This window comes from Microchirus variegatus (assembly GCF_963457635.1).
Source record: "Microchirus variegatus genome assembly, chromosome: 23".
In the NCBI taxonomy this organism is placed as follows: Eukaryota; Metazoa; Chordata; class Actinopteri; order Pleuronectiformes; family Soleidae; genus Microchirus; species Microchirus variegatus.
The window spans coordinates 1,973,618-2,000,167 of record NC_139824.1 but is presented as its reverse complement, the minus strand read 5'-3'; the positions used below and the strand labels follow the sequence as shown (position 1 = coordinate 2,000,167).

At 40.9% G+C, this 26,550-nt stretch overlaps 1 protein-coding gene across 1 annotated transcript in view; it reads left to right on the top strand.

The window, feature by feature from the left end:
* LOC310944064 (phosphatidylinositol 4-kinase alpha-like) overlaps positions 1-26,550 on the top strand; it is a 131,998-nt gene that overhangs the window by 63,114 nt on the left and 42,334 nt on the right. Inside the window, exons 12-22 of the mRNA XM_083909771.1 lie at positions 1,658-1,758; positions 3,382-3,511; positions 3,606-3,735; positions 3,894-3,989; positions 4,507-4,690; positions 4,785-4,885; positions 5,006-5,174; positions 6,424-6,474; positions 6,616-6,724; positions 6,819-6,955; positions 7,033-7,166. Of these exons, the coding sequence (XP_083765897.1) occupies positions 1,658-1,758; positions 3,382-3,511; positions 3,606-3,735; positions 3,894-3,989; positions 4,507-4,690; positions 4,785-4,885; positions 5,006-5,174; positions 6,424-6,474; positions 6,616-6,724; positions 6,819-6,955; positions 7,033-7,166 (1,342 nt within the window). The remainder of the gene's footprint in view (positions 1-1,657; positions 1,759-3,381; positions 3,512-3,605; positions 3,736-3,893; positions 3,990-4,506; positions 4,691-4,784; positions 4,886-5,005; positions 5,175-6,423; positions 6,475-6,615; positions 6,725-6,818; positions 6,956-7,032; positions 7,167-26,550) is intronic.

The following is a 26,550-nucleotide window of genomic DNA, read 5'->3' as shown; positions in this document are numbered from 1 at the left end:
AACAACTGCCAAGACACTAGTGAATTACTTAGCCAAGTCAGGAATTGTAGTCTCAAAGAAGACTCCAGTTCTGCACAAGAGACACCTTCAAGCCAGACTGAAGTATGCTCAGGACAACCTGGAGAATGAATTTGCATATTGGAAGCATATCCTATGGTAAGATGACTCAAAACTATGGCTCTTTGGGCATAGAGACATTGTTTATGTTGAAAGAAGGCAGAAGCATATAACCCAAAGAACACCATCCACACAGTGAAACATGTGGTTGGAGTATTATGCTGTGGAGATGCTTCAGTGTGTCTGGAACTGGGAATCTTCTCTGGAAGGAATTATGAAGAAATAATGATATGTAAAGATTTTGAAAGAAAACCTGAGGCAGCAAAACTGGGTCAAAGTCGTCACTTTGTCTTCCAAAACATGCGTCGCTCCTGGTGAAGAAATACCTCCAGAAGACCAAAGTGAACTTTATTGACTGTCCTGCACATTAATGCACAAGTCCTGACTTAAATCCCAGTGCACATCTTTGCAGAGAATTGAAGATGAAGGTCAATGCCAGAAGGCCATCACATCTGGAGGAGCTTGAGAGATTTTCTTAGGAGACGTTGTCAGAGACTTGTTGAAAGCTACAACAAACGACTGCAGGCTGTTACCCAACAAAAACGATACACGACTGACTATTAGCATTAGCTGGGCTAATAAATTTGACCCTTGCAGTTTTTGTTTTTTGTGGAATAATTTCATTTCTGTGTGCAAAGTAAAATAATGGAAGCATCCAAAATAAAACTAGGATGTTTGAAAAGGCTGTGTTAAAGATTCTTTGCTGTATTAACAATACTTTTAAAGCGGACCTAGAACGGAAGTTCCAAATAATGCTGTTTTTTTGGTGTGTATCTACGCCATTACCTCGAACAAACAGTTCGGCCACTGCTGAGAACTCTGTGTTGTACTGTAATCTCGGGCTCAGCGAGATTTCTGAAAAAACCGGTCCAGTTACGTAAACAGCATTTCTCATGAAAAGTGGATCCTCCTGCTCCGGGCTCTAGTCCGGGCACATCCAGTTGCGTACATTGTACCGCAGAAGAAGAAAAACATTTGTTGTGAAGGTGGTTCGCTTGCGAATATGTCTTCTGACTCTGGGTCTGACTCCGGGTCAAAGTCATAAAAGGGACTGCGGCGGGGAGTTGTGATGAAGCCATTTTTAAACACTGTTAAAAACAATGTTTGATAATGAGTAGAAGTGCATCCACCGTTCCAGAGGGGGGAGCTGTGATTCTGAGAGCTGGTGTGCTGATTACGTCGCTTTCAGGTATTGGCCAATCACACGACAGTTGGGAAAGCTGTCGTTGGCTGGCCAATCACAACACAGTCTGTCTTCTGGGTGTGAGATTTCAGTCTGAAACAGTGTGGCTGACGAGAGCTTGAGTGAGGAGAGTTTCCAGCAATTAGGAGGTTTTTGATCATAAAAACAAGTTAATGTATGTTAGTAGATCTCCATAACTCACATATATGTGAGATAGGACCACTCTATGGGAGCTTTAAAACAATTACATTTTCATGGGGGGGCTGATAATTTCGTTCTCGGTGTATTTGCACAGACGGTCACACATCTCAGGAGTCATTCATCACTGCAAAGTTTCTCTCCATGTTTATTCACCAGGAGCTGAGAACCTGTGCACCAAACTATCAGAGAAGCTGCAGTCAAAGACGTCCAGTAAGGTCATCATTGCTCACATGCCCCTCCTTATTTGTTGTTTACAGGTAACAGTTCACTGCTTTTCTTTATTTAATCCACCTCCATTTGTCTCTTGTTATTCTGCATTTTGAGAATCACATTTAATGTCTTTCATTTTTATGTTTATTTGTGATTAAACCTAAAGCACAGTCTTAGGCCCTGTTCATATTGTGAACATTTTGTATGTCTTTGGTGAGATAATCACAATTAAGCAGCATGTGCTATATTGAATTATTTGATATTCGATAATTGGTCTCTGAGACACACGTTAAGCAGCATCTTCATCTTCATCTATGTGTCTTTGGTTACATTAAAGGATCCTATGCATCTTATGTTCTGTTTAAAGCTGAAATAGACAACCATTTAATTTATTTGATATTATTATGATGGAAAAACTGATAACATTGAAATAGACATAGAAAAACATCACCATTTAATCACTTTTTTTGTATTTCTCAGGTAGACCTATATTCAATTGACAAAACAATAACCTGTACCCTCCAATATTTAATTAATTAATGAACACATTATTTAATTAATTAATTCATTCATTCATTCATTCATTCATTCATTCATTCATTCATTTAACCCTATGACAATTTCATATTTGTAGTTCTGCATAAAGAAACAGAAAGCCAACGAGCTGTTAAAGAGAAAAAACCCCAGTGATGATTAAATTGGATACAAGAATATTCTCTTGCTAAATAACCTCTAATTTCGATATTTTCTATTTTATTTAGCCTTTATTAAGCAAGGAAGCCCCCATTGAGATACAAGATTTCTTCTTCCAGGGAGTCCTGGTCAAGATTACAGCATACAAATAGTTACAGAACGAGACAATTTCAGATATAAAACTCACAACAGAATATACAAGTTAAAAGGAGGTAATTAAGATAGAGTAAAAAAACTGAAATATAATAAAGTGCAGAAGTATACAGGTCATACCAACAAGATCCTTAATCCTTAATCAAAACGGTTATGCAAAACAACTTTCATGACGGTGCATAAAATGCCTTTGAATGTGGACATATGTGTCCATCCATGGCAAAACTGGTCACAAGTCTACTTAGGGACATTTGGAGTTATTTACATTCTGAAAGTGTGATTTCTAAGCTTTCCAACAATGTCCAACACATGCAAATCGGATAATATTTGAAGAAGATGTGGCCATTTGAATGTAGGCGCTCCTCAAACTGCTTTAGGGAGAATTTTAGCCTCAAACATTTACACCTTCTGAGAGCAAAGGGACAGAATCATCACATTTACATAGAACAACCCCCTCCTGGTCTAAGCTGTCAGGTTTTCTTTTGTGGTGCCAAAACTTATGCACAATTTTGTTTGAATGATTCTTGCACACTTTCTGTAAATCATATAAAATTTATTTCACGTCTCAATTATCACTGTGTTTGTCTCCTATATGATATATTTAACTGAAATGTCTTTTTCAAACAACCAATGATTTATAAAGGAAAATCATGAATCAGAACAATAAAACAAGACAATATTATTCATTGTTATCTATTATATTTTTCACCCTTCTCTACACCATCTCACTCATAACAATTCCAGGAAGATGTCTGGACTTGAGTGCAGGTCTGAAAGCAGTTCAAGAGTAAGGAATCAGTTAGGTTTTCTGTGTTTGTGTTCAGGGCCTCGGCCGTTTGTGTGAGCGCTTCCCTGTGGTGGCACATTCTGTCACTATGTCACTGAGAGACTTTTTGGTGGTGCCCTCTCCAGTGTTGGTGAAGCTGTACAAGTACCACAGCCAGTACACTCCAGGTAGCTATACAGAACACTCGACTCCATCACTGAATAACAGTCTTATCTACCCAATACTCAATATTTTCTTCTTAAATTATCAATTTTTCCAAAGGGAGTGGTGAAATAAAGATCCATGTGACGAATGAACATTCTCAGTCAACCCTCGGCACTAATCCTAGCAAGAAGAGTCAGCCCTCTATGTACGAGCAGTTGCGGGATATTTCCATAGATAATATCTGCAGGTGACCACACACACTTACATCACACACGCACACACATACACATACACATACACATACACATACACATACACATACACATACACATACACATACACATACACACACACCCTCTTTTATCAAATATTCCTTGACTCTACAACCTCTCCCTCTGTCCTCAGGTGCCTGAAAGCAGGACAGACTATGGATAATGTCATTGTGGAAGCCTTTCTCGCCAGTCTGTCCAACCGTCTCTACATCTATCAGGAAAATGACAAGTACGTTGAGTGCTTTGTTAAGGACACTTCATACCTTTGTTTGCAGAGAGGTGTTTAAGTTGTGGCCACACATACTTATATGTATGATGATTGTCGGGCTCGGCTTGAGTTTAAATTGCTTCACTGAAAATACAGTGAAAACATTTTAGAAATTGATGTATAACAAGTTCTGTCTGTAACCGGGGTTTTCAATTTAAGAGAGCACACTGAACACAACACACAGTCTATTGAAGCCAATAAGAGTAACCTTTCCTCCACAACAAGTCAAAATAAACCTGGATTATGTAACTAGTTATCAGCAGTCACTGTTCAACAAGATTTAATAAAGAACTGATGCAAACATTGGGCTGTAAAGAACATGGTACGAGTGAAAAAGGGTCTTCATGAATGCTAGCAGACACATCACAGTCACATAACGTATATCATTACAGAGGAGTCATGTGTGACACATTAATTGGCTTTTATGTGGACCCTGATGAGAATGAGTATTGACATTTTCTCTCTTCCTTTTCTTTAGAGATGCCCACATGATCCCTGACCACACCATCAGGGCTTTGGGTCACATTGCTGTGACCCTGCGGGACACCCCCAGAGTAATGGAGCCCATTCTTCAGATCCTACAGCAGAAGTTCTGCCAGCCTCCCTCCCAGCTTGATGTGCTCATCATAGACCAGCTTGGCTGCATGGTCATCACAGGCAATGTAATGATTTGTCTCTGTCACCTGCAGCCAATTTAACCTAATTGCAAGAATTCTAAAGCATAAATTACTCTTTCTTTTCTTTATTCCACCTTAGCAATACATTTATCAAGAGGTGTGGAATCTGTTCCAGCAGATCAGTGTCAAGGCCAGTTCCATGGTTTACTCTACCAAAGACTACAAAGACCATGGATACAGGTGACTACCATTGTCATGTGTCTTTAGACTTGTTAAGTAGAAGAAAGTGTCATCACTCATTGAAAAGCTTTATTATCCTGAACATTAATAAAATTAAAATGTTTCCTGTTTTGTGTGTAGACACTGTTCCTTGGCTGTGATAAACGCTCTTGGTAATATCGCAGCAAATGTTCATGCAGAGCAGATGGTGGATGAGCTGCTGGTCAACCTGCTGGAGCTTTTTGTTCAACTGGGCTTGGAAGGGAAGAGAGCCAGTGAGAGAACATCAGACAAGGGTCCAGCTCTGAAGGTATGACACACAGAGACATTTGCACATGGTTACACATAAACTTGGCAACAAAATGTAAGGACATTTGTGTTTGATCGTTTATGTCTTTGTTTTAACAATGCCTTTTGGCAATAAAACTTACGAAATGTGACAGTAGCTCAGTAGTAGAGCGAGTCGAGATAGGCTAGGATTACAAAGCTAGTATAGTTAACAGAAACTAACAAGTTCTTATGAATTGTATTTATTTTTTCTCTGCTGGAAATTTTGAAAGGTTCTATTTGAGGCCTTTTCATTCATTCATTCATTCATTCATTCATTCATTCATTCATAATAAAATGTTTTCAATTTGTTTTTGTTTACAATGTGGGAATTAAGTCAATGCAAGTTAAACATAACATACAACATATGTAGTTAATTGGGCTGAGTTGGTTCATCGAAGTGAATCAAACATTTTTCTTTTAAAATTTGTTTTCCTCAGATTGAGCTCCCTGAGACTCCCAGCTCACAAGCAATGTGATGTGTGTTATGAGGGTTATTTATTATTGTTTATGTTGTCTCTAGTCTTTTGGCTATTTGACTTTTACTTTGCACACTAACTGCATCCAACCTCAGCAGTACAGTATTACGCACATTTTGGTTATATTTGATTCAGGGATGGTTGTTCATCTTTCCTATTTTTTTTTTTTTTTTTTTTTTTTACTTAGTATGACCTTTATGATTCTTGCACTTGGCAAAAACTCAAAACTAACACCAAAACTAATAAAAACTAAACAAAAACTATTTACAAAAAGTAAAAACCAGAGTCAGGACAAAATAAAAAACTTAAACTAATGAGAAACTAATTTACCAAAAACTCTTGTTTGGTGTCATTTATTGGATTGGATGATTGAAGTCCAAGCACACCAGAGCCAAGCTGATCCCACAAGTGTTCAATGGGGTTGACATCAGGACTGCAGGCAGGCCATTCCATCCTCTCCACAGGTAGTCGCTGATAAACCTCACTCTGTGGCGGTGAACGTTGTCATCTTGGAGAATAGAGTTCTGTTCAAGATTGTGGAGATATGGGATTGCCTCTGGTTGCATCTCATCTCGATATCTCTCTGCATTGAGATTGCCTTCAATGACAAGCCTTGTTTTTCCAGTGAGGGAGATGCTGCTCAATAGTCAACTGCAGAATAAGCTCTTTTTACACTTTTACATTTTTACACAGCAAAACAAAAACAGCTCCATAGGTTTGAGTCATGTCTCCTTATTTCCTTTGTCTTTCCAGGCTTCAAGCAGTGCTGGAAACCTTGGTGTCTTAATTCCAGTTATTGCAGTCGTAAGTGTTTTGGGTATTTACCACATTTTCACTTTGCATCACAGTGGTTTCTTCATTAGATATTATCCTTTTGTATGGACAACGTACTAACAAGTTATCATACATCAATCCTTCCATCTATTGATTCTTTTCTACTGTTAGTTGACTAAGAGGTTGCCACCAATTAAGGAAGCAAAGCCACGTCTACAGAAGCTCTTCAGGGATTTCTGGCTCTACTCTGTTGTCATGGGATTTGCAGTGGAGGGTTCAGGTACAACTTGAACATTCAAATAATGAAAGATTTACAAAATCCAAATGGGTCACAATGTCCCACATCATGATTTTTCTCCTGTCGGGGTCTTTAGGTCTGTGGCCGGAGGAGTGGTATGAAGGAGTTTGTGAGATTGGCACTAAATCGCCGCTGCTTACTTTCCCCAGTGGAGAACCTTTACGTTCAGAGCTGCAGTACAACTCTGCACTGAAGAATGACACCGTCACTGCAGTATGAGAACACACAAACACAAACACATTTGAAACAGTACATCCAGCAGTAGTAAATGGTTGTTTGTTCAACTTTAGGCAGAGCTGAATGATCTGCGCAGCACCATCATCAACCTGCTGGATCCTCCACCTGAGGTTGCTGCTCTCATCAACAAACTGGACTTTGCCATGTCCACATATTTACTATCTGTTTACAGACTGGAGTACATGAGGTAAACTAACGTGTAATATTACACACTAAGGCTGCACAATATCAGGAAACATGTGGAATGTTGTGATTCTGCTTTGAGTTGGCTGCTAACATCGGCATAGATGCATAATTTTAATTTAATTTAATTATTTGTTCACAGTTCAAATAAAATTTCATTTATATAGCCCAGAATTACAGTTAGACAGTTTGTCTCACGGGGCTCTACAGGGTTGGTAACGTCCTCTGTCCTTAGACCCTCGACCAGGGATGAAAAACTACCAGGGAAAAAACCCCTTACAACAAGGGAAAAAGAGGTAGAAATCTTAGGGAGAAAAACAGGTGAGGGATCCACTCCCTGGACGGACAGACGTGCAGTAGAGGAAAGACACAACTAGGGAGAGAAATAACAAGATTAATGACAATGAAGTCATATTCATATTAATACCCCAAGTGTGAGAGAGTGAGTGTACATGCACCACAGGAAATTCCCCCAGCAGTCTAGGTCTATAGCAGCATAACTAAGAGGTGGTCCAGCTTTCCCTGAGCCAGCTCTAACTATAAGCTTTATCAAAAATGAAAGTTTTAAGTCTATCTTTAAATACAGATTGTGTCCGCTTTCCAAACTGTCATTGGGAGCTGGTTCCACAGGAGAGGAGCCTGTTAACTGAAGGCTCTGCCTCCCATTCTGCTTTTACAGACTCTGGGAACCACAAGTAAGCCTGACTATGGGACCTAAGTGATCTGTTAGGGTGATAAGGTGATCATATGACGCATTTTGCGTTATTTGACATAATCGAAAGGTGAATCGGTAATTCAAGTTTTCAACTACAACTCTAGTTCTGCACTTTTCACACTCACCCATAGGGGGACGAGACTTCATTCCCAGAATGTAAACACGGTAACCGCCATCTTTGCTAACAGTTACGACCGGCTCTGGCTCCCTTTAATTTGGTCTTGTAAACTGAGAAGACAATATAGTTTTCAAACTGACATGGCTGCGTGGTAAAAGACCTACTATTCGCCGCGGGCTCTGGCTACAAGGGGCCCGTGGTGGCTCCAGGCGCCGGTGCACCCTCTGGCTTCACACAAAGCCGATTGCCCGCTGGCACGGTGGATGAAGGAAACGGGATAAACGGCCGCCTGAGTATAAAGTGAGTATTTTGTTTTGTATTTTTATATTTATTTTTACAACCACATTTGTCCATGTTTATAGACCCCTTGGCAGCCTATGTCACGCGCACGTCACCTTCTCTCTACTGTGCATGTCGGTTGCAGAAAACGCTATTGTGAGCTACACAACAACATGTCTTATTGTGCGGTTGGACTAATCGTTTTAACAAACAAGACAAAAGCCCGAAGTTTTACAGGATACCGAGTTGCAGCCCTTTCAAGGCTAACCGGAGACGTCTTTGGTTGCAAGACATCAGGAGGAGCGACTGGAACAAGCAAATGATAAAAGAAGCAAAAATTTGCCGTGCTCACTTCATATCAGTTAACATTACATTAATTTTTCATCAGGTAACAAGCTAACATAAATGAAGTAATTATTACTATGCATAACAATGTTTAAAAAAACAATGTTTGAGAGCAACAGTGTAATTAAACTCAGGTTTAAGTCAAACTACCATAGCTTAGAAGCTAATGTATTCCGGTTGTTTTGCTAGTTGTGTAGAACTTTCCAGCATGTATATTTTCCTGTTTTTCAGCTGTAACTGATCATCAGAAGCTGTATGCTTTGTCGGTTTACAACCTATTAAGTTGTGTGTAGAATAAAACTTCTTAAAGACCCTCACGTTGTCCGCTGTACCAGAGGGTAGTTTAGTGAGCTGTAGGAAGCAGCTGGTAAAAATCTGGACAAGAACAAGTTGTGTCGCTAATAATGTAACAGTTCACTTTCGTAAGCATCCAGAGTCGTGTAGGACTTTAAGTTCTCCTTGGAATAAAGAATCGGAGTGCCGATCAGGTATGAGTGGATATCGGGCCACTGCAGATGGGGCCACTTCGTCTCGTCATTAATCCACTCACCGGCGCCTAAAGCATATGTGTCATCAAGCCTTATCCCATTCACCAAGGTGGATTTCCAAGCATAACTTGCTTTATCATTAGGCGACAAGCTGGCGTCGTACAAGGAAAACATCTCCTTTTTTTAGCCGTCTGAATTGGTACATGAGAGCCGACTAACTTCATGACAACACTGCTAGTTCTTCTGTGCCCTTCTGCGCGTGCATGCACAATTTTTGTAAACAACCAATAGCCCTATATGTAACGCCAGCTGAGCTAGCGTTAGCATCTTTACAGTTCATTTACATCTATGGTACTGTAAGAACAGATACTTTGATTCGCTAACGTTGTGCTTGTTGTTTTGCAGACAGTAATATCACTAACAGCATCGAGTGGATCTAGAGACTGGGGAAAGACGCTTGTCTTGTTTTACCTGCCTGTGTTGTTCAGAAGATACTCATACTGTGTCTATGAAGACAGTTGATTCTCACAATGAGCTATACTGTCTGATTTTTCTATTTATGATTATTAATATTAAAAATTAAAATGCATATATGTTGTGGTTTATTTTCTAGCCCTTAGTGTTCCTCCATTACAGTATTATTAGATGAAAAGTGATTTAATTTGGAGAAAAGGGTTGATGATAAACACTTTCAGAATTAGAACTACTTTGTTTACTGCTTAAAACTGCATAATTTTTATTGTGTAAATCTAACTTGTGTAGTATAGTAATATAACAAAGTCAGTAACTATTCAGCCTCCTTCCACAAGTCTTTACTGGTGAAAAAAAAAAACTCTATTGACAAAGGAAAATGTTTTACCATCATATTCATGAGTACAAATTAAAATAAACAAGGAGCCAAATCTAAAAGCATGTCTAACACAATATGCGATAAAAAAATCAATAATGAAATGTAGAGCAGTGACCGAATCTGATGTGGGTGGTGTTAAGAGTTTCTCCAAGACTTGATTAATCCATGCTTCAACTGAAAAGGACAAGGAGTACAATTACACATAAAATATGAATGGAGATTTTATTTTTTTCCAGGAAAACAAACCTTTCAGCAAAATATACCAACTGGGTGAGCTGTGGACATTCTAATGTTGTCTATATAGGCGTCTTGAACAAACATGAATAACAAAATATTTAAATAACACTCACATTGTTCTCCAGCAAAAGCAAGGTGACTTTACTTTGCTAACTGTTTACTTGTATATAACATTTGTGTAATTGTCTATCAAACGTTACTTTGACAATGTTGTCGCCAGTGGCGTGCACAGGTAGACACTAGGTGGTGCTAAAGCACCTGCCCTTTGCCCTCAGGACCAAGCAAGTGCCCTTTTGAAAGTTTTTTTTTTTTTGCGGTCCATGCTTACATGATCATCTATAAGTGCTCGTCGATTAAAAGCGTGTCATAAGAATGCCCCAATTAATATTCCCTCCACCCCCCACCAAACCCGCACACACTTCTGTCAACGTGAACGCACAGAGCGGACACAAACGGAGGCGGCGACAGTGCACAGCCTGCAGCCCGCTCACACCTCTCCTGCCCACCAGCCAGGTTACACATAAATGAATCGAGTCGAGTGTGTTGTGCGGTGCCCACGCCAACTTCATGGCTGGCGTACGCCCGTTTCTCCAGCTATTGTTCCTTTGGCGACACTTAGTGGTGATGCTGGGAAACTGTTAATAATGTGAAAACATGTAGTCATCAGAGTGATGTGCACATCAGAGACACACTTATGAACAATCTGACGTGAGCGAGTATTTAGGGAACGCAAGCCCCTGATTGTCTCTCTGTGTTCAGTATTCATGTCAGTAAAAGCGGGTGTAAAGTTGCAAATGTCAGCCGCGGCACACTTCTGCATTCTTTAATTGTGAGAAAAAATAAATAAAATTAAACATAGAATAGAATAGAATAGAATTCCTTTATTGTCATTATACAAGTTGTACAACGAGATTTACTTGACTTCACCTTGAAAGTGCATACAGCTAAGAACGAAGAACAGTAACAACAACAACAACAACAACCAGAGTATGGGTCAAAAAGGACATTAAAAAAAAAGTGACCCTAGTTAACGTGAGGTGGGTTTTCAGTTTCAGCGTACTACATTAACAGGATAAACAGCCATCAAATTCTTATTGCACAGTATGAAATAGTAGGTCTATAGCAGGGTTTAAATATAAAAAGTGCATTTCTATGAGACGTGACCCATAGCAGGGTATAAAAAATAATAAATAAGACTATTTCCACAGTATGAAATGTAATTTTTTTTTTTACAGTATATGAAATATAGAAATATAAATATCACAGTGTGAGATGTGATTTTAGCAGCATATAGAATATAAATATCACAGAATGAAATGTAATTTTGCAGTATATAAAAGTAGAAATATAAATATTTACACAGTATGAAAGTGATTTTAGCAGGGTACCATTAAAAATATAGATATTGCACAGTTTGGAATGTAATCTAAGCAGGATAATCCTCTGTGCTGCGTTGATGACTCTCTGAAGACCCTTCCTGTCTGCTTCAGTGCAGCTGGCGTACCACACTGTGATGCAGTAGAGCAGCAGGCTCTCTATGGAAGAGCCGTAGAAGTTCACCAGCAGCTTCTCGTCCAGGTTGTTTTTCCTGAGCACTCTCAGGAAGTGCAGGCGTTGTTGGGCCTTCTTGGTGATCTCCGTGATGTTCGGGGTCCAGGAGAGGTCAGCCGAGATGACGGTGCCCAGGAACTTGAAGGTCTGGACCCTCTCTACACAGACACCGTTGATGTAGAGGGGAGCTGGGTCTGCGCGGTGCCTCCTGAAGTCGATGACGATTTCCTTTGTCTTTGTGGCATTCAGTGCCAGGTTGTTCGCTGAACACCACGTTGTCAACTTCAGGATCTCATCCCTGTAAGCAGACTCATCTCCCCCTGAGATTAGTCCAACCACAGTGGTGTCGTCTGCGAACTTGACGATGGTGTTACCAAGGTGGGTTGGGCTACAGTCATGGGTGTAGAGGGAGTACAGTAGTGGGCTCAGCACACACCCCTGTGGAGAGCCGGTGCTGAGTGTGCGGGTGGAGGAGATGTGGTCACCAAGTTTAACAGTCTGTGGACGGTTCGTGAGGAAGTCTTTTATCCATGAGCAGGTGTGTGGGTGGAGGCCTAAATCCACAAGTTTACTGACCAGAATGTCCGGGATGATTGTGTTGAAGGCTGAGCTGTAATCAATGAAGAGTAGCCTCACATAGCTCCCCTGGTGTTCCAGGTGGCTCAGCGCAGTGTGGAGAGCTATGGCTATGGCATCCTCCGTGGATCTGTTTGCTCTATAAGCAAACTGATGTGGATCGAAGGTCTGAGGAAGGCTGTCTTTGATGTGGTGAAGAACCAGCCTCTCAAAGCACTTCATGATGACCGGTGTTAGGGCGACTGGGCGGTAGTCGTTGAGGCTGTCTGTGGATGATTTCTTGGGCACGGGGATGATTGTAGCTGTCTTCAGGCAGGATGGGATGGTGGCTTGAGACAGGGAACGGTTGAAGATGCGGGTGAAAACTTGTGAGAGCTGGTCTGCACAGGCTTTGAGCACCTTCCCTGGTATCCCGTCCGGGCCAGCTGCCTTCCTTGGGTTTACTGCTCTTAGCACCCGTCTCACTTCAGAATCCTGTACAGTCAGTGTGACGATGCTGGGTGCTGGTGGCTGCGGAGGTGGTGAGGCTGTATGGGGCTCAGTTTTCTCAAATCTTGCGAAGAAGCAGTTCAGCTCCTCTGCCAGCGAGGCGTCTGGGTTCCCAGGTGTGATGTTACAGCCCCTGAAGTTTGTGATATGCTGTATGCCTTGCCACACCTGTCGTGGGTTGTTATCAGAGAGGTGGTCCTCTATCCTCTTCCTGTAGGCCGACTTAGCATCCTTGATTCCTCTCTTCAGGTCTGCTCTGGAGGCACTGTACAGTCCCCTGTCACCTAACTTGAAGGCAGCGTCACGCTTCCTGAGCAGCATTCGGACCTGGCTGGTCATCCAGGGTTTCTGGTTGGGAAAAACCCGGATGCTTTTTTCCACAGTGACGTTCCCAATGCAGTACCTGATGTATGACAGTACTGCTTCTGTGTGCTCTGCCAGGTCCTGGTGTTCAAATACATCCCACTGAGTGTTCGCATAACAGTCCTGTAGCTGAGAGAGTGCATCGTCCGGCCAGGTTGTAACAGTCTTTTTGAGAGGTGTAGTTCTCCTCCTGAGAGGGGTGTATGCCGGGGTAAGGAGCAGAGAGAGGTGATCTGACTGGCCTAGATGAGGTTGTGGTATGGCTCTGTATGCATGCTTGATGTTAGAATAAACATGTGTGTTTGCACCCCTGGTTGGACACTTAACGTGCTGAAAAAATTTCGGAAGAACCGTCTTAAGGTTCGCCTGATTAAAATCCCCAGCTATAATGTGAACTCCATGTGGGTGCGCGCGCAGCTGTGTGTTTATTGTTTTTAGCAGGCTAGCGAGAGCTATGCTATCGTTAGCATCCGGAGGTATGTATACAGCTGTAACTATCACTACTGTTAGCTCTCTGGGTAAATAATGTGGTCTGCATTTAACTGACATGTATTCTATGTCCGGGGAACAGTGTGTATCTATGATTTTGCTATTGTTTGACCAGTCATTATGTACATAAATGCAAAGACCTCCTCCTCTGCTCTTACCGGAGTCTTGGTTTCTGTCCCAGCGGTGGAGAGAGCGGCTTGCTAGCTCTACTGCAGCGTCGGGGATCCGCGGGTGAAGCCAGGTTTCGGTTATAATCATAACACAGCAGTTCTTAACATAGCGATTCCCAGCCAACTGTAGTTCCAGCTCGTCCATCTTGTGAACCATAGATCTCGCGTTTGTGAGGAACAAGCTGGGTAGGGGAGGATTGTGTGGCTGTGTCCTGAGTTTCACCAACAGGCCTGACCGGCGTCCTCGCTTCTGCTTTCTCTCCCTCCGCCGTCTCCGACGCCTGCCGGACCCGATAACAATCCACGGAGAGCCCGGTTGCCTCGCGACGTCGTCGGGTATATTGTGAGTTCGTTGAAAGTCACTTGTGGTGGGTAACTTATGCCTAAAGCCAACATCGAGTAAGTCCTGACGGCTATAGCAGCGATTTGAAGACGTACTTACAAAAAAAACGAACGAAAAACACAGAAAATAGCACAGAGCCGTGAGCCGCTGCGTCCGTGCGCGCCGCCATCGAAACTACTACGCCATCGAAAACATGAGTCAAAGTGTTTAATGTCCTGCCATCTTTATGCACGAGCGATGTGTATTGTGAGTGTATTGTGTGTGTGTGTGTGTGTGTGTGCGTGTGCGTGCGTGTGTGTGTGCTGCTCTGATCCCACAGACTCACACACGCTCCCACTCACGTCTTTTTTGTCATATTTATACCTGTTGACAGGGTGTCAAACAAAATCTCCCTGTGCGTTTTCATTCACTTTTTTCATTCACTCTTGAATCTCTTGCTCAGACTGTGTGAAATTCCTTTACTTTTCTTTGTTCAGTCCGTTATTTGATCAAAGAGGTGAATCGCAGGGCCTATTTAAATTGATTTGCATATGTAAATGGGGCGTGGACAGGGAGGAGTTTGGCACCTCTGCATGTGCGCTCAATTCCACGTTGATTTGGGATGTACAAAGGAAACGTGCTTGGATCCATGCGTACGCACACTTTGATACATCTAAATTTATTTGTGCGTACGACAGTTTCTGGGTTTTGGCGTACGCCAAGATTTAATAGGAAATCCACGCAAGTCTTTGTACATGAGGCCACAGCTCTCTGTTCTCCTGGGTAAAAACATCCACCAGCAGCAAGGAGGAAGATGAAGATGAAAGGTCAGAGTCAAGAGTCATGTTCACTGTTTAGGGCATTTTAAAGCTCAGATTTTAAAGTTGAACTGTTCCTCTAATTTTACTGAAATATCTTAAAAGCTGTCCACATTTTATTTTAACTACAAAAAGTGGTTTGGCTGTACTAAATTAGGCATTAAGCTATTTTTTTAAGCTAATTATATTATTTTGTACCAACAAGTTATTTCTATGTTACAAGACTTGCAGTAATCTTGTATTTGCCTTAATAGGCTATATTCAACCTTAAAAAATAGGCTATTACTAAAACTATTATTATTCTATTCAAGGCAGCTACAGCAGGGAAGCAGTAGGCCATTGTTGTGATTCAACTTGTAATTGGTTGGCAAATATTAATAGAATGATTAATTATTTCAAATAATCAATTTTGTCATTAAATGCTTGAAAACGTTATCAGAACGGACACCAGTTAGGTAGTGATCCAACCGTAATTAATTCAGCAAATGTTAATAAAATGATTAAAATGTTGAAATAATGAATTTCGTTATTAATTTCTGAAAATGTTATTAAAACGGGGCACCACTCCTCTTTAACGAGGAGAATGACAGAGAAACTGTCACTTAACAACCTTCAAGGGTCTCTTGGACCGCTAATTATGAAAATTAATAATAAGTATTTAATATTAATTAATAATTAACAGGAAGGTGTGAGATCGTACACTGGCTTCTCTCAATTACCCTTTGTTACAAACAAGCAAGCACAAAAAGACAGAAACCGTAACTTTAAAGTAAAGGTGTAACATTTATTAAAGTATTAAACTTCAATCAATAATAACAAACATCAATCCCTTATTCCAAACTAACTACTAGTACAACGTTACAATATCAAAGAAAGAAAAGAAATAAACAAAGAAAAGGAGGGGCATGTACCTGAGTACAGGAATGCGTGTGTGTGTGTGTGTGTGTGTATACAGGAATGTGTGTGTGTGTGTGTGTGTGTGTGTGTGTGTGTGTGTGTGTGTAAAAAGGGGGCGTGTCACTGGGGCAGCAGGTAACAGGAAATAGACGAAACCAAGCCAAAGTAAAACAGGAAGCAACAAAACAAAGCCAGAGTAAATAAGAAGGAGGGGGTTTCTAAGGTGACGATAGTCACGGGGGCGCTCCTCCTACTTCCGGGTTAACCAAATGGCCGCTTCGTCACGTCGTAACAGTGTCACTTGCAGTTACCGTGAGGTACCACAAGATGGCGCTCGTGCTCAGATTTGTCACTCAGCTCTTTCGCCTTTCGCCGACAGGGCGGAGTCAGCGAGGAGAGTTGAGAGAAAAATGGAGTCGGCGGTGACGATAAGAATTTAAAGGGGGAAGTGAGGCAGACAAAGGATCACGTATCTGATCGGGAAACGTGTAGATCACACAGCTTTATTCGGCGTGGCCGATTCAACTGTTGTTCCTATAGATCAAACGTTTTCTCACAATGGGCGATCGCGGGCTGTGCTGAGACCACAGGATCGCAATACACGGGAACACTTCACAGTACACAAAGGGGGGTCACTTGGGATGAATAGGAGCCAGATTCAACCACACAGGTTTAGCTAGAGTTTATCTAGTAAGCCTGTAGTTTTACTGGTCGAATGAGGACTCCTATTACAATCGCGCTGCCGGTGCGCGCGTGGCGCAAGACAAAGAGAAACGGAAACACTCAACAGTTTGTGCGGATAGCTCCGCGACGTAACATCAATGAGTTTACTACAGTTTTCTTAATACATCAATACTATTCTAACAATACAGCCGTGTGTAATGCGCACGGCGGCGATGAAGAAAACAAAAGTACAAAAACAATAAACAACACAATTAAATTACCGGGGTGCACTCCCGTGTTTATACCAAGTTTAAAATAAGCTAATTGCCCAGACACAAGCTTCGCTTACTGTGAGTTGCCTTCCACCGATTAAGAAAGGGGGTGCTGGGATCACGTGGTTCGATTCTGCTCCGTGCGTCGGCTGGTTCTGCCGGAATAGGAGCGACGAAAATAGAGCCTTGGTGCGCAAATCTGCTCCGTGCGTCGGCTGGTTTTGCCGGAATAGGAGAGACAAGACAAGAGAGCGCTTGGATGCGTGGCTCTAGGGCTGTGTTACTCGTAGTCAACCGACTTACGGTAGGAAACAGCGGGTCGACGGTGGTTAGGAGTGTGTATAGCAAACACGATCTCCTCTTCTGCAGGAATGATGAGGAATAACTCGCAGGGAGTTATTCGTTCAGTCTTTGAACAAAACAAAAGAAAGCAAAAAGGAAAAAAACTAAAATGGGGTAGGGGTGAACAAAGAAAGAACCTTCACCGCTTGGCCAGCAAGAATGGGGTTCTTTGCAGGAATTTTATCCTCTCCAACAGAACTGAAGTCCGCTCACGCTAAAAGTCGATTCGAAGAGAACGAAGAACTGATTTGAATCTCGTTTTATTGCCGCCAGTTCGGGGGCGGGGCTTCCCGTGATGTCCACCAATGAGCTTCTAGTCTGCCTGTGAGTGACGTCATACGCCGCGTTGATTTATGGGGGGTGAGTTGTCACAACTGGACCCCCTGCGGAGGAAAATGGCTTCTTTCTTTGTTCTTCCCCATGTGGCTCCTGAGGGTTTTCAGGCCGCCAAGGAAAATGGCTTCTTTCTTTGTTCTTCCCCATGTGGCTCCTGAGGGTTTTCAGGCCGCCATTTTGAATCCAAACTTCCAGGCTTCCCTAAGGGCCGTGAGGCCTCACAGCCCTGCTGGGCCCAACACCATCTACCAGCAAAGAAGTTGAGATAGATGAATCTCCTGATTCAGCTACAGATGAAGAAGAGTCCATAGCAGCACCAAGTCTATGCACAGTTACAGAATCAGAAGTGCTGTCTGATGACCAAAATGAGGGAGAACAAGAAAGGCATGATTTAGCAGCTGTATGTGAAAGAGATGACACAATTAAAAACATAGCAGCTATGAAATATCCAACAGGGTAAGGGTTAGGGTTAGTGTTACCCTTACCCTAGAGCAGGGGTGTCAAACTCAAATACAGAGTGGGCCAAAATTTAAAACTGAACAAAGCCGCGGGCCAAGGTTGAACAAATTAACCTTTTAATAGGGACCCAAACAAGTTTTGCATTGAATATTGAACAAGCAAGCTTATATAACTTTATAGTGACATGCAAAATCGAGTTTCAAATAATAATAATAATAATTAAAAAATATCAATGGCATATCAAATAAAATTTAAATAAAAATTGAATGCACCCTAAATACAGGATAAGCGGTAGATAATGGATGGATAAAAATTTAATGCCTCTTTTCTATTTGCAGCCTTCTGAGGTAAATATCAAAATAAACTTTTTCCACAGGCTAATAATACATTTGAAAATAAAATAACAATAATGAATGAATCAAACATTCAAGCCTTGAAGTAGCAAGAGAAAGTGCATGAATAAAATGAATTATTGCTCAGTTTGCTACACTGATTTGCTTTAACACTGAATATGGAACAAGCAACGCTTATATAACTTAATAGTGCAAAATCAACTTTCAAAAAACAAACGAAAAAACATCAATGGCATATTAAATAAAATTTGAATAAAACATTTAATGCCTCTTTTCTATTTGCAGCCTCCTGAGGTAAATATCAACATCAACTTTTTCCACAAGCTAATAAATTTGAAAATAAAATAACAATGAATAAATCAACCATTCAGGCCTTTTTACTGTGTGTTTGCGACACACTGATCTAATCTGATGTGCCCAAGCCAGATACCTGGCATCTTTTCTTGGATGCTAGTTCATAAATGTCGGGGTTCAGGCTTTGAGCTGAGGCAACCTTCATTATCGAACGAAGGTGTTCATCAGTCAGACGTATCCTGTGAGACGTTTTCGTCATCTTCATTGAGGAGAAAAGTTGCTCACATAGATAAGTGTATAATAATACCGGCGGGCCAGCTCTAATGTTAATTTGATATTGCCTCAAGGGCCAAATGAAATTACACGGCGGGCCAAATTTGGCCCGCGGGCCAGAGTTTGACACCCATGCCCTAGAGAGTGGTCACGCTCACAATAAATAAATATGTAATAACGTTCAACATGTGCCTGTAATGTTTGTTTATTTTTTAAATCTCACACTGCTATAATAAGGCAGCCGTCAGTTCTACATGCCGCATAAAGTGCCCTTATTTTTCACTGAGCACCTGCCCCCCAAAATGTCTGTGCACGCCACTGGTTGTCGCTTTACTGCAGACAACTATATCACATCGTATACTATGAGCAGAAATAGAGTGGAGTATTAGCGTCAGTCTTACCTCTCAGTGAAATCTTCCTGTTCGAAATGGAAACCGCGACCCTCTGAGTTTCCAGGTTTGTCTTCGGTGTCTTCTCAAAAACTCCAAAAATGCTTAGCATAGCTTAGCATAGCCTTCCGACTTGAAGCTTTCACTGCTCTGAGTCTCTGATCGGAATATAACTTACTGCTTGTACTTTTGTTGTTTTTACTGCATGTCTCGGTACAATTTAGCACCATAGAAAAAAACCTGTGTCCGTAATGTATTAGCCAACTAATTCATCATGGCTATCCGCTTCACTGTGAATCTGTCTGGAGGCAGCGCTGCAAGACTCTCATGGAAGTGAGCGCAGTGCATTCTGGGAGTTGTTTTCTAACTTTCTCGCCCAAGAAGGCACTTTCTTCAAATATTATTTCACATTTCTACTCCACAGATTACCCATTTTAAAATAGACATTCATCTTCCCAGCTGTGAAATATCTCTTTAAGTGCTTTGTACGTGAGGAGGAGGATTTTAAATTTAATTTTAAACTGTATGGGGAGCCAGTGTAGAGAAGCTAACACTGAAGTTATATGGTCTCTCTTTCAAGTTCCTGTCAGAACTTTTTTGAATTTTGAATTAACTGAAGATTTTGAACAGACTTGTTGGAACATCCTGATAGTAAGGAGTTACAGTAATTTAGTCTAGATGTGGCAAAGGCATGAACTAGTTTTTCAGAGTCCTTTAAGGACAGGATGTTTCTAATTTTCATAATGTTCCGCAGGTGGAAGAAGGCTGTTCTGGTAGTTAGTTTTATGTGTGAATCAAATGACATGTCCTGGTCAAAAATAACTCCTCCTCACAGTGTAACTGGAAGCAATAGTGATGTCATGTAAAGTGACAATATGGTCAGAGAGCTTTCTCAAAGGTGTCTAGGCCCGAGTATGATGACCTCAGTTTTTTCTGAGTTTAAAAGTAGAAAGTTACAAGTCATCCAGGACTTAATGTTCTGAGACATTCCTGGAGTTGAACAACCTGATTTATTTCATCCGGCCTATGTTTTACTTTCTAATAACGTTCCCTAAAGGAAACATATATAAAGTAAAAAGTATGGGCCCAAGCACAGAGTCCTGTGGAACTCCACAATTAACTATAAAGTATGATTTAAACCAGCAGAGGGCAGTACCTGTGATCCCAAGGGTCTGTTCAAGTCTTTGCAAAAGAATGTCATGATCAATGGTGTCAAATACAGCACTAAGATCTAACAGGACAGGTAAAGAGACTAAACCATTATCTGAGGCCAAGAGACAGTCGTTTCTAACTTTAACAAGTGCTGTTTCGGTGCTATGATGTAATCTAAAACCTGACTGAAAATCTTCAAACAGGCCATTAATGTGCAAATATTCACATCATTGATTGGCAACTGCCTTTTCTAAGATTTTAGAAATGAAGGCAAGATTAGATATAGGTCTGTAATTCACTAAAACATCTGGGTCAAGTTTTATATCCAGTTAATAGGGATAGATTAATTTGATTTTAAAGTCGGCTGATGCCAGCAGTTTGTGCATGCACATAAATCCTCATTGAAAATGCATTGGACGTTTGTTTTTAATAAAAATATATACATAACATGAGAGTCAATGGGAGAATTTTTTGGGCGATTCTCCACGTCAATCAAATCACCTAAAAAGAGGCAGGATCATAAAACATGACTTGAATCTTACGATTCTGATTGGACAATGATGGATAATATGTCTAGAACACTGATAATAACTACTTTGGCTGGCAGACCGCTGAAAGGAATATTAATACTAAGGTACTAAGGATCTTTGGAATTGCTCAGGAAAAAAAATTATCATTCTCCTTCTAGTTGGTAGGGCATCGCCCAAATCGTCCCCATACACCGTCCGCCCCTGCTTTAGGCTATGCTAAAGAGATGGGTTTTCAGTCTTACCTTAAAGGTAGAGACAGAGTCAGACTCTCTGACTGAAAGTGGGAGTTGGTTCCACAGAAGAGGAGCCTGGTAGCTTTATGTTCTACCACCTATTCTAGTTCATTTATTTTAGGTATAACCAGTAGACCCGAGTTCAGGGACCAGAGCGGTCGATTGGGTTGCTATAAAGTGATTAAATCGCAAATATAAGAAGGGACTTGATTATTTATGGCCTTGTATGCGACTAGAAGTATTTTGAAATCTATTCTACTTTTTACTGGGAGCCAGTGTAGAGAAGCCAAGACAGGAGTTATATGTGGCCAGACATGGCCAAACCGGTCACAAGTCTACCAAGGGACATTTTGAGTAATTTACAGATTCTGAACGTGTGATTGGTTTCTAAGCTTTCCAACAATGTCTAGCACATGTAAATCGGATAATATTTGAATAAAATATGGCCATTTGAATGTAGGGACTCATCAAACTGCTTTAGGGAGAATTTTAGCCTCAAAGATTTCCACCTTCTGGGAGCCAAGAGACTCTGAAGGAAGTTCTACAGATCCACTCATGACAACGTAACCGACTGATTAGCGCGAGTCGCGAGTCATGACTCAGTGCTGTTTCCAGCTCTTCCGGAAGTTCTACAGATCCACTCATGACAATGTGACCAGCTGATTCGGCTACAGATCCACTCATGAGAACGTAACCAGCTGATTCGGCTACAGATCCACTCATGACAACGTAACCGACTTATTAGCGCGAGTCGCGGCTCAGCACTGTTTATGGGTCTGCAGGAGATTCCTATCTCGGACTTGAGTTGAGTTGTGGTTGCCTTCGAAATGGTAAGTTTACTTTTGACAGCTAAGATGGCTCGGACTGGTAGCTAATGTTGCAAGATGTTTGTGTGTGGCGCGGTTTAAATTAAATTGTAGTATGACTCAACTGATCCGGGTTAATGATGCTAGTGACTCGCGACTCATGGGTTAATTTAAAGACACGGGTTAAAGAGTCAGTTGAATCATGACTCAACCGGCTCTTGTGGATGGATCAGTCTGTTACTGAATGAGCTGATTATGTGCTAACTCTCAGCTAGTTGCTAAATCATTAGCATTGCAGTCAATACTCCATACACAAAGCTGTGTCATTCACACATGATTCAAGCACATCAGCACGTTTAAGCTGGGGCTAGTGAACAACAATGCAGCCACATAACGCTCTGAAACGCACTGTGGACGATTAAAAGACAAAACGTCCCTGTATGTGACTGAACACTAACAAGTATGTAGATTAACGACGTTAATGAAAACTCACCCAATAAGAAGATAGAGCAGTGCTGGGGTCATGTTATCATCTAAGATATCTGCTGTGTCTGTCCTGCTCTCTTTTGGTCACTGAATAATCCATCTGTTTGTTGTTTTTGTGACGATGAAGTCTGTTAAAGTTTATGCTAACACATAAGCATAAAGATCGCTAGTTTAAAATGCTAACGATTCCACTCACATAGCAGAAGTGAGATCTGTGTCTGTCTCTCTCTTTGTTAAGAAGTACAGCCACAGTTTAGTTATTCTCCGGTTTTCCTTGTCTTATCTTATTCCTTATCTTCATTCAATGGAGAACATACAGACACACACTCTCTCTCTCACACACACACTGCCAGCGTGGCTCTGTGCATATTCAGTAGCCATGTGTATTCTCCGTCACCGCCAGCCTATTGGCCGAAAAAACAACAGAAGCTCTGGAATGTGAAATCGCCATACTCTATCTAGGAATAGATTCACAACAATCAAACAACCCTAATTCAAATACAAAGTTTATGGTTTTAAGACCTACAATACTGTGATTTGAAGCATGTAGTGGCTTCTTCCAAACTTCCACTTGAACAATTGTGAAAAAAAACAACCTCATTTTGAAAAAACATTTTTTTTCATTTTGCGATGGGCCGACTTGCACCCTCTTTAGCTGTGGCGGGCCACATATGATCACGTCTTCTGGTTCCAGTCAGTATGTGTGCTGCTTCATTTTGGACCAATTGAAGGCTTCTCAGGGGCTTATTAGGGCATCTTTACATTAAGGAGTTACAATAATCCAGCCTAGAAGTTATATCAGAATCAGAATCAGAATACTTTATTAATCCCCGGGGGGGAATTGTTTAAATTTCGAAACAATGAATACATTTCCATGCCTTTTTATAAAGGCGTGGATTAATTTCTCAGAGTCTTGTCGTGATATAATATCTCTAATTGTCTTAATATTGAGAAGGTGGTAGAAGTTTGTTCTACATATTTGATTAATGTTTCATCTAGTGATAAATCCTGGTCAAACAGGACCCCCAGGTTCTAAGTCTCGCTTTATGGCCATGAATGCACACAACCTTTCAAGATTTCCTCTGAACAAAATCTCTTTGTTTCATTAGATTGGATTCATCAGATTCAAGTAAGTAAAATGTCTTTTATATATTTTTTTGGTTGTTATTACAATGTGAAGAGCATGTACATATTAAGTTATTGTGGAATAGATGCATCAAATTTCATTTAAAGCATGTTACATATTTGTTGTAATTTTACAATTACTTGGTGGTAGTCAAAATAGCAGGATTGTTGCAGTGGGCACAAACAGGTTGTATTCCCTCCACAATGCCACTGCCTGTTTTCTTTATACATGAACAGTATACATTATACCCTTGTGTTGTGTTCTGGTCAAATTTGACTGATTTAAAAGTTTTATGTCTAAAAAAATATAGTTAATTTGATCAGACTGAGCTAAAATCCCATGTATTTGTCCACAAAGAGGATATCAACAGAAAATTCAGTTCTGGGAAAGGTGAAAATGTTCCTGAATGTGGGGTTTGGAAGTAAGTGGGGGTATGCATGTTTTTCTTTTAGTATGATAAGTAGTGAGCATAGGCTAAGACAATTACATTTACATTTAGGGCATTTAGCAGATGCTTTAGTACAAAGCGACTTACAATCAGCAGACAGTATTGTCTGCCTTGAAAGCATTTCTACCCAGAGGACTTGGTCCACCACGCTATCTATTCCTTCAGATCATGTACTACTATATACAAAGCATATTTATTCATGTTAATTAATTGCTTTTTTTCCCCTAGAATGCCACCAGCAAGGAGAGAGCCGTGATACAGTGTGCAGTATGTGATTGATATCATCCAAACTGGTAGAGTGAAGTTGAGATGGAACTCAATGACACTGATGAGAGTGATGAAGACTCAGATGAAGATGTCTGTCAACAAGTGGACAAAGAAAACCAACCACCCATGGACTGTCCAGCTGATCATTATGTCGACATCAAGACAAAAACACACAAACACATCATGCACCGTGACAGGTGTCGCTGGCCGAAAAAATATTTCATCAGTCTCAACACAGATTTTTCTGGTCTGGATATCATCTTCAGGCAAAGAGAGCCCAGAAACACAGGCAGTGACATCAGAAAGCCCTCTGAATGCTCAGAAGAGACCATCCAAGAGATGTGCACACCTGCCATTGGATGTAAGCAAGGACATGAAGACAGGGAGAGGATGCTGCAATAAAGGATTCACCAACACATAATGCAGCAAGTGTAATGTTCGTCTTTGCTTTTCAGACGACTGTTTTTAGGACTTTGACTAACAATTAAAAGTTTGTCATGAAGAGTAGAGTTTTATCCTGTTTATTTATTTATTTTTAATAAATGCTTTCATAAAAATATGATTAATGTGTGATTATTTGTAAATGTTATATACATATATGGGGCAAAGTAAGCAATCAGCCCTTCAAATGAACCCTTAGTTGTTCTGAATTGTTGTTCAGACAAAGTGAATGACGTACATAAACATTTTTTTTCCAAAAACTCTTTGGTTTCTGCATCAAAGTCCTCCTACAACAACATCTGAAAGGTACTTTTTGGGGGGGTTTTCTTAATTTGGATCTTACAGGGCTAGGTTTATAGCTCCACTTGAAAATGGTGCTCTTATGTGTTTTGACCCCAGGACTATGACCTCTGTTTTCCTTTCTCTGGGTCATCCATGTCTATAAGACAGCCTTGGAGTTTAACTGAGGGGTTTGGGTCGCCCGGCCATTACAGATAAGTATAGCTGGGTGTCATCTGCTTAGCAATGGAAATTTATGTTATGTTTCCTGATAATGTTTCCTAGTGGCAGCATGTACAGGGTAAAAAGAATGGGGCCGAGCACGGAACCCTGAGGAACTAGTAGTTAAAGTATTCAACCTTAGTGAGTATGGAGGATTCCTCGTTTACACTAACAAATTTAAATCTGTCCGACAAATAGGACTTGAACCAGACAAGTGCCGATCCTTTAATCCCGACATCTTGTTCTAGTCTATGTAGCAGGATCTCATGATCTATAGTGTCAAATGCTGCACTGAGATCCATCAGGACCAGTATAGAAGCCAGTCCTTTTTCAGAGGCCATAAGAATATCATCTTTTACTCACAACTGGGCAGCTACAACTTTTTCTAAAATCTTTGAAATAATTTGAGATCGGTTTTTAATTGGTCAGAGTGCTAGCGTCGAGAGAAGGCTTTTTAAGCAAAGGTTTAATAACTGTTATTTTAAAGGCCTTTGGGATGCATCCACTTAGTAAAGCCATATTTATTTGGTCTCGTAAGATATTACCAATTTCTTTATTTGAATCTTCTTCACTAATGGGGGACCATTAGGTCTAAGTTAGCTGTACTAAACTGTGTTGGTGATGTTGGAGGGTCGGAGGTGGTTAATTCTATCTCTGATTGTTTCTATTTTATCGTTAAAAATGTTTATAAAGTCATTACAACTCAGAGACAGAGGGATTGATGGGTTTGTTACATTGTGGCTCGCTCTACCTGGGGTTGCTCTTATTTTTCTCTATTAACTCTGACTAATAAGAGGTTCTTGCATGTCTCAGAGCTTTTTTATATATATATCAAAGCTGTTCCTCCACAAGACATGTGGAGGGCATGACTGACCTCTGCGTATTGAGCTTTTACGCTCAAGATTTATCTCGGGTGATAACCTTTTTCTTCAGAGGTGCAACAGTGTTTAAAACTGTTTGCAGTGTTAAATTTGCGTTGTCCACTATTTTATTAAGTTTTGTGGGAGAGATGTTTCTATAGTCTTCCTCTGTATAACTGAAACATGGCTGGAGGGCAGACGGGAGCTGTTAATTGAATTTTTCGACTGAACTGTCAGATAAACAGCGACTGTAATAATGCTGCTGTTTAGGGTCAGTAAATTGGACTGGATTAAGAACACTGAAGTCCTTTACAAGAAGGGACAGAGCCGCCTCTATTTTCTGAGGAGGCTCCGCTCCTTTAACATCTGCCAGACTATGCTGAGGATGTTCTATGTGTCTGTGGTGTGCTGTGGCCTTTCAAAAGTGCTAAATATAGACGCAAAAATAAG